This window comes from Kryptolebias marmoratus, linkage group LG7, assembly GCF_001649575.2.
Source record: "Kryptolebias marmoratus isolate JLee-2015 linkage group LG7, ASM164957v2, whole genome shotgun sequence".
NCBI lineage: Eukaryota > Metazoa > Chordata > Actinopteri > Cyprinodontiformes > Rivulidae > Kryptolebias > Kryptolebias marmoratus.
Genome location: NC_051436.1, coordinates 2,976,575 through 2,984,725, shown reverse-complemented (window position 1 = coordinate 2,984,725; position 8,151 = coordinate 2,976,575). Strand labels below are relative to the sequence as shown.

At 40.3% G+C, this 8,151-nt stretch overlaps 1 protein-coding gene across 1 annotated transcript in view; it reads left to right on the top strand.

The window, feature by feature from the left end:
* Positions 1-5,885, top strand: part of LOC108248594 (type I phosphatidylinositol 4,5-bisphosphate 4-phosphatase-A) — a 9,850-nt gene extending 3,965 nt beyond the window's left edge. Inside the window, exons 2-7 of the mRNA XM_017437460.3 lie at positions 691-872; positions 991-1,097; positions 1,390-1,501; positions 1,581-1,633; positions 2,214-2,304; positions 3,803-5,885. Coding sequence (XP_017292949.1) covers positions 691-872; positions 991-1,097; positions 1,390-1,501; positions 1,581-1,633; positions 2,214-2,304; positions 3,803-3,946 — 689 coding nt within the window. The 3' untranslated portion in view covers positions 3,947-5,885. The remainder of the gene's footprint in view (positions 1-690; positions 873-990; positions 1,098-1,389; positions 1,502-1,580; positions 1,634-2,213; positions 2,305-3,802) is intronic.
* The last annotated feature ends 2,266 nt before the right edge of the window (positions 5,886-8,151 follow it).

Below are 8,151 nucleotides of genomic sequence, written 5' to 3'. Positions count from 1 at the left end.
CTGGTGGACAGGGACTCTGGTGGACAGGGACTGGTGTACAGGGACTCTGGTGGACAGGGAGCTCTGATAGTTCCTGGTTTTTCCTGATTCTGAACTAATTTCTGTTTATCTGAGGGTAACACAAAAGTTTTGTTCAGTCCAACAAATGTCAAACAAATAATATTTCTTCTGCCAAAGAGACACGAGAAAACAAGAAGTTAAAAGCTCTCAGCCTTGTCAGGGTAAAATACATTTTAGAACATTTAACACCACTTATTATAATATTTAGATGAATGTATGTATTTATTTAGGTTCTGTGTGGATTTTAAAAATAACAAAGAGTTGCACAATATTGAGAAAACTAGAAAACTTTGATATTATTGTTAAATGTTGGTAACAACTGAAATAAAGCCACATTTTTCTCACTTCTCTGTTTTTCTTCTGTCATTATGTTGCTGACTGTAGCTTTAATATTTCAGCTTCTTTTTTCTAACTGAGCTTAGAGCATTCAGGACAGGAGGGGATCCATCTGATTGGGATTTTATTGTGCAGCAAACATTTTTTAATCAAGCGTAAAAGACAGATTGCTGATTTTGTCTACAAGGAAAATAGTTTCCTTCAAAGTTACGAAACAGGTTTTTACTCGTGATCCATTCCTGTTTGCATGAAAAGCAGCCTAATCTTTTCCTCTGCGTTGTTCAACCCCTGCAGGCGTAGCACCGTTCCCCAGTTCGGTGGAACCCGGAGAACCTCCACCTCCGTATTCGCCTCAGGGCAGCCCGGACAGCGGCAGCGCTCCGGTCATCAGCTGCCGCGTCTGTCAGAGCACCATATCCGTGGAGGGCAAGACGCATCAGCACGTGGTGAAGTGCAGCATCTGCAACGAAGCTACGGTGACTCCGACGCTTTCGGCTCCGGGTTTAACTTCTCTGACATGGAGGCAGGGTCGTGACCCCGGCCGCCATTCTCAGCTGCTTATTCTTACTTCCTGTTTGCGTTTCCTGTCCGTAGCCCATACAGAACGCTCCTGTTGGGAAGAAGTACGTCCGCTGTCCGTGTAACTGTCTGCTGATCTGCAAAGTCACGTCCCAGAAGATCGCCTGTCCGAGGCCGTACTGGTGAGACAGAAAGAAACAAAAACAAACCAAGAGTTTGAAACATTTTTACATCCTGAGCTGTTTGTTGTTTCTAACAAGGCTGAGTCAGATCCTCCTTAGATGAGACGTCTTTTATCTAAAAGACTTCTTCAGTCTGAGGAGCTACAGGAGAACTCAGCCTTATCAGAACAAGTTCTCCACGTATAAAACAGAACCAGCCTCGTTAGAGCACGCACCGGGCCTGTTTGTTGTTTGTTTTTTTAAATAATCCAACCCGAGACTCAAGTTTGTTTCCGTGTTTTTCTTCTGGCAGCAAACGCGTCATCAACCTGGGACCGGTCCACATCGGCAGCAGCAGTCCAGAACCGCAGCACCAGCCCGTCGGCCTCAGGGTCATGTGTGGACACTGTGCCAACACGTTCCTGGTAACAGAAACTCACCGACGCTGCAGATTCGTTGTTGTTGTTTTGGTGTTTTAGCTTTATGCTGATTTTTCTCTTCCAGTGGACGTCGATCTCAGACCGGACCTTGGCTCGATGTCCGCACTGCAGAAACGTGTAAGAATCTCTGTGTGACATCAGTCACTTTATACTTAATACTTTCCTCTGCATGTTTCTGTTACTGGAACTAATTCAGAATACTTTTTACTATTAAAACATTTATTTCCCAAAACTTATTCAGATTTTTATACTTTTTAAAATATTTAACTTTATTTAGAAGTTTTTATCCCATGAATAGAAAACTTTGTGCTCTTTGAAATCTACTTCAGCTGACTTATTTTATTCTTAGCTACTATTTTGCTTATTTTAGCTCTTAGCTACTGTTTCTGCTGGTCTTAGCTTTTAGCTGCTGTTTTGCTGATAGTGGGTCTCAGCATTCACAGTATTTATTTCCTAAACTTCATATAATTTCTTCTATGTCAACCAAAAGGTTCAGCTTGTTTAAGACGTTACGGCTAAAACTTTAGTTTTTTGTGACTCTCTTTGAAATCACTGAATTTATTCTTTAGCTTTCAGCTCCAGTTTTACTGGTTGTAGACTAATTGTTTTAACTTTAATGACTCAGTTTAAGCTTTAGTACATCTGAAGAGTCATTTCCTCTGCAGCTGTAAAACTGTTTCCCTCTTGGTTTCGGCAGCTCTTCGATCGGCTACAGCTACCCGAGGAGGAGGCGCTTTCTGTTTTTCCTGCTGTTCCTCGTCAGCTTTGCCTCAACTGCTGGACTTATTGTGCGTATCTCTGGAAAAAAGACGGCTTGAACAAGCGTCTTGACTTGTTGACAGATTAAATCAAATCTTTCTGTTTCTACCAAGATTTAAGTTTTACGTTCGAGGTGACATGAATCTCAGTCATTTCACCTGCAGGTTTTTGTGACAAACTATTTATTCTCCTGAGTAAAGCACTGAAAGCCTGTATGGTGTGAATAGTACCGTATTCTTGGGGTGAAGAAATATTTCGACTAAATATGAGAATCAAAATCTTGATATTTTAAATGAAAAAATAAGCCGCTTTAAACAGATCAACCTGCTCTCAGTTTCACTAAGTTACAATTTAAAGCATCAGATCCAGGTATTTAGTGTCTGTGTGAAGCTCCGCCCCTTTTTTGGGTAAAGCATCCCCTCCAGTTTGACTGGCAGCTCGCTTTGAAGCTGTTAAGTCCCCAAATATTGTTAAATGTCACTGCTGGTCAACTACTGTAAACGTTTTCTAGAAAAACTTTCACAAATCTGGGTTGAAGTTCATCAGGTTGGGCAGATGGCGCCACCCAGTGGCTCCCCCAGGAATAACAGTATAAATCAGGGGTGTCCAATCCTGGTCCTCAGGGCCACCATCCTGCAGGTTTTCCTTGTTCCTCTGCTCCAACACACCTGATTCAGAGGTTAAATCACCTCTTCATGTTCTGCAGAAGCCTGTTAATCACCCATTGATTCAGATCAGGTGTGTTGGAGCAGAGGAACAAGGAAAACCTGCAGGATGGAGGCCCTGAGGACCAGGGTTGGACACCCATGGTATAAACTATTAAACAGCATGCCTGGCAGTGTCCTTTAAGGTGGCTGAACCTGTAGCAACAGAAGGGTTTGGATTTTTTTTACCATAATCACAAATAATTAAAGAGCTCGATCAGGATTCCAGATATGGAGCTAAAATTTAAAAGAAAGAAGGAAGATAAAACCATTCAGATGAAAGGTTTTCATATTTGTGTTTCAAACTTTTCACCTTTTTGCTGCCCGGATCAACAGCTGACTAAAGGATCATTCTGATAGTTTGAAAGTTTACTTGTGTTTCTTTTAGCTCAGAGGATCCAAACTACTACCAGGAATTAAACAAATTCATTTTAAAAGTAGCTTTAAAGTGATCCAGCTGCGCAGGAAGTTAATTTCTGTTGGTTTTATTGGTTTTGGACGGAGTTAATCCAACTTTAATCAAGTTATAGTTTGAAACACAAACATGAAAGTCGAGCTGAAACCTTTTACTCGTTTCTTGGTAATTTATTAACTATTTGGCGTCAGCTGGAGTTAAAGCGTTTGTTGTGGTAGTAGCTGAGAGTCATCATAAACAGATGCAACACTCAGGCGTGAAAGTCAGCGGGCGATAAGCATTCATTTGTTTCAATTCAAGTTCTGTGATCAGCCGGGTTTCAAAACCTTAACTGTACATCTTTTTTCTTTTCCTCTTGAGTGATAAAACGCAGAGGTGATTAAAGTAAAGCTCTGTCTCCGTCTGCAGGCCAGTACATGGCGTGGCGCCCAGACGTCCAGAGGGATTTACGCCTCGTGGGTTCTCTTCATCCTGTGGACTCTCTTCGCCCTGATGAGAATCATCTACTGGAGCTGCCTGAAGATCAGCACCCCCGTGTCAAACATCACGTAGAGGAAGAGGTGGGCAGATGAAGGGAAATTAAAGTGTTTAGAATATTAAAGCACTGGATCGAGATTATAAAAGAGCTGCTACTTGTTTAAAACCAAGAGAGATGTTTTTACTTATCGTCTCGTTGCTGCTGATGAGGAAGCAGAGGAAACGACAGATCCGAGTTCTGATCTACGAAGCAGGACTCGTGTGTCGGGAATTTAACTTCAGGTTTGACTCCGGCTGTTAGGAGTCACAGATCTGCTTTAATCGGAAGGTTTTATTGTGATAGATTGTTAAAAACTCAAACTAATGTTGATTCTTTTTCTTTTTTTACCTCATTCAACTAAAAGCTTTCTGCTCCTCTGTTATGTGAGCGTATTAATCTCACAGAACGGCATCACAAATTAAAATATTTAACTTCTTTAGTTGGCTGAATGGAAATAAATCCAGACAGAAAGAGACCAAACTCTACATGTCTTCAGAATATTCCGCTAATTTAATAAAGCACAGCGTCATAAACTGGAGATATCTCGTCAGTTTTTTATCACTCCTGGTGCTTTTAATCTGCTACAAATATCAGATTTGTTTTGGGTCATAATTTGTTCTTTTTGTTTGGAATATTTGGCCCCAAATCGATGATCCGTGACTCGTCATCAGATCCCAGCTCCGCTCTCATGGCGAAGGGTCGTAAATTCGTTGAACCTGCTTCGTGGTAGAAAAACTCGTCTCTGCTGGATTATTCAGGCGTATGACAGAAACTGGCTCTTTGTGATTCTTTTTGTTTGAACATCAGCGTCTTCGTGTCGCAGAATTCTTAAGAAAACTGGAAATAAGTGATGTTTTTTTCCTGAATTGTTCTGTTTTGTTCAGACAGACTGAGGCTGAATCATTCAGGAGGATTTAAAAGCTCAAACCAAAAACCAAAATCTTTGTTTCAAACTTTTTACCACCTCAAATACGAACCTTTAAACGGATCAACAGCTGATGATTGTACCTTTTCTAAAGGATCATTCTGATAGTTTGAAAGTTTACTTGTGTTTATTTTAGGATCCAAACTACTACCAGGAATTAAACAAATAAATTTTAAATGTAGCTTTAAAATAATCCAGCTGCACAGGAAGTTAATTTCTGTTGGTTTTATTGGTTTTGGACTGAGTTAATCCAACTTTAATCAAGTTATAGTTTGAAACACAAACATTAAAGTCGAGCTGAAACCTTTAACTCATTTCTTGGTAATTAAAAACTATTTGGCATCAGCTGACGTTCTGACTTTAAAAAGGTTTGGAAATGAAAGGTTTTGTCTTTTCTCGGAGCACTAAAAGCGTCTCTGTTACCTCAAACAGCCTGAAAACAAAACAGTCCAGGAAGTGCTTTACGTTTTATTGTTTAAAGGCATTGATAATTAAATATAAACTGTCAGTTGAGTTTACTTGCATATTAAAAGGACTAATATAACATTGTAAATGTTTCGAGACCAACAGACGGCCTTTGTTGAATAAACTGATGTAATTTAATCATGCTGTGTATTTAAGATTTAAAGGGAGTTTGCACAAAGAAAGGTTTAAAATAAATAATTTTTTTGCAGTTTAGCAGCACATCAGCTGTGTGATCAGGGCTTCGGGGACATGATGAGATTTATGTTTTTGTTTCAACTTGTTTTTTGTTAATTATCTGAAAATCTAAGTCTTCATGCAGTTTTCCTAACGAATATAAACCCTAAGAACCTTTTCCTCCCATATTTGTGTAATAAAGTCTTGAAGCACACGGAGGAATCCTGATTGGATCTCGATGTAATTCTGTGTAAATATCCCAGTGGATGTTATTTTCTGAACAGACTTATTGTTGTAAGTTCCTGCAGACTGTTGCACTACAACTTCCTGAAGTACTTCTGTGTGTTTCTGGTGGAGGGAGGTTTTCTTTTGTATATTATTGTAGAACAAAGTAAAACTTTTAACAAATATCCTCGACTCGAACGCGTTTTTCTCTTTATCTTTTGTTATCTGCTGTGTCATTTTAAAACAACAAAAAAAAATAAACAATAAAAGCCCGACAGAGCGTTCTAAAGTTCCCATAAAGGTTCAGACTAAGATCATTTGATGACGAGGAGAGACGGAGTTATCAGCCGTTATCGTGATAATAAACTAAATATCCTCACATTCTCTTGTTGGGGACTGGTTTACGGGAGCCACCATTTTGGATTTTTGGAACCAGAGTCTGTGCGGTGGACATGTGGGTCTTTAAGTCCCTCTGTCCCCCCTGCAGACAATCATGACCTTTCTTTTTTAAGCAGGAAATAACGAATCAGCAGCAACACGCTGGTGGAGATTCTCAGTTTAAATCCAAAGAAAGGGTTAAAAAACAAAACTGGACTTCTCTTCTGTAAAGTATTTAAAATAAATGACAGCGTGTGTGCAGACTTTATAAAAGCTAACTTCTGGGTTAATGATATTCATTGTTTTTAACAAATAGCAGCTGATTTCATCTCAAACATGCAGCTCAAACCAAGCCTTGGAGTTGGTGGTAAATTTAAAAACCTTTTTTTTAACCACAAGATGTCAGCAGAGAGAAGGTTTGAAGTGATATAGTTGATGTAGAACAACCTGTTGGCATATTTAACTATATTTTTACAGATTTTAGCAGCTTCTGTCATAATTAGACACCCAGCTGTAATAAACTGCACGACTTTCACCTTATTTACAGTCAGTTCCGAGACTTTATCCTCGTTTTCTGGCAGTTTTTATGTATTTTATGTGAACAGAAATCCAAAAATATACGGAAAAAAAGGCAACAACGATAAGGAGAAAAGAAAACCGGATTATTAAACACTGAGGGAGACTTTTCAAAATAAGATCCTCGTATCTGGAAGCACCTTCTGAACTTCTGTGAAAGAAAACCGGATCACCAACCGTGGTTGTTTTCTGTGGACGGGAGGAAAAGTTCTCAGGGTGGACTGGAAATTAGCTTTCAGGAAATAATCACTGGATGCACGTCTGTGACTCAACCCTATTCAAAATGGCTGCCACAGCCAACACAAAAAGGAGAGTGATCCCAAACCAGTTTGGAGTCAACGCTATCTGTCTGTTAGTAAAATATCTCACAAACTGCTGGAGAGATTTTAATGAAACTTTCAGGAAATAATCACAGGACGTACCTCTACAAGTAATTAAACTTTGGAGCCAATCCAATTCAAGATGGCTGCCACAGTCAACTTACCTTAGGAAACAATACCGTCAGTTTGAGCTTCAGCTGGGTGTGGTAGTAGCTGAGAGTCGTTCACAACACTTTGAGCGTATCACTGTTTTCAAGTTCTGACCAAATTGGTTCTCAGTCTCATAGATGTGCATTTCTTCAAAGAATTTTAAGTTTTAATTTATTAAAAGGGAAGAAATTCCAATTTGGACTCAAATACCCTCAAACATACATCCAAATATCAGCAGGTTGTTATTAATGCTGTCAACCTTCTGTAATTTTATAACAACCATCCATGCCTTGGTTTTGAAGGTGTTTTGGTTTGTTCCCTGTCTGGTTGTCCGTACGCAGCTCTGTCGGCCTTATTATCTGTTTATTTATTTGTAGTTTGTGTGTCTTTAGTTGGTTTTTGGATGTTGATAATCTTACAGTCAAGTCCTCAAATGAAACTGCATTCTTGGGTCCAATTTTACACTAAACCTGACGGTAGAAGCGTAAAACTTGCCAGTGAAACTAAAATGTTCTTTAGTTTGAATAACTATCCATGTTATGGTTGGTTCAGCGCCACAGCGTTCCAGAGAGACCGGGATTCAGTGTCACATAAACGTCCCTGTTTATGGCGACGGTGTCTAAAAGAGTGTTTTCTTGTGGCTTATTGCTGCCGTAAAGATGAGGAGCAAATATAAGAATTATTGGTGCTTTTCTCAGAAAGACGTTCAGGTTGGACGACTGTCCAAAGTGTGTGAGTTCGTCTCATGATGGTCCAGATAAATTTGACGTTTCCATCCATCCATCCATCCATCCATCCATCCATCCATCCATCTTCTTCCTCTTATCCGGGGTCGGGTCTCGGGGGCAGCAGCCTAAGCAGGGAGACCCAGACTTCCCTCTCCCCAGCCACTTGGGCCAGCTCCTCCGGGGGAATCCCAAGGCGTTCCCAGTCCCTCCAGCGTCTCCTGGGTCTTCCTCTGGGCCTCCTCCCGGTGGGACGTCACCAGGGAGGCGTCCAGGAGGCGTCCTCACCAGATGCCCGAGCC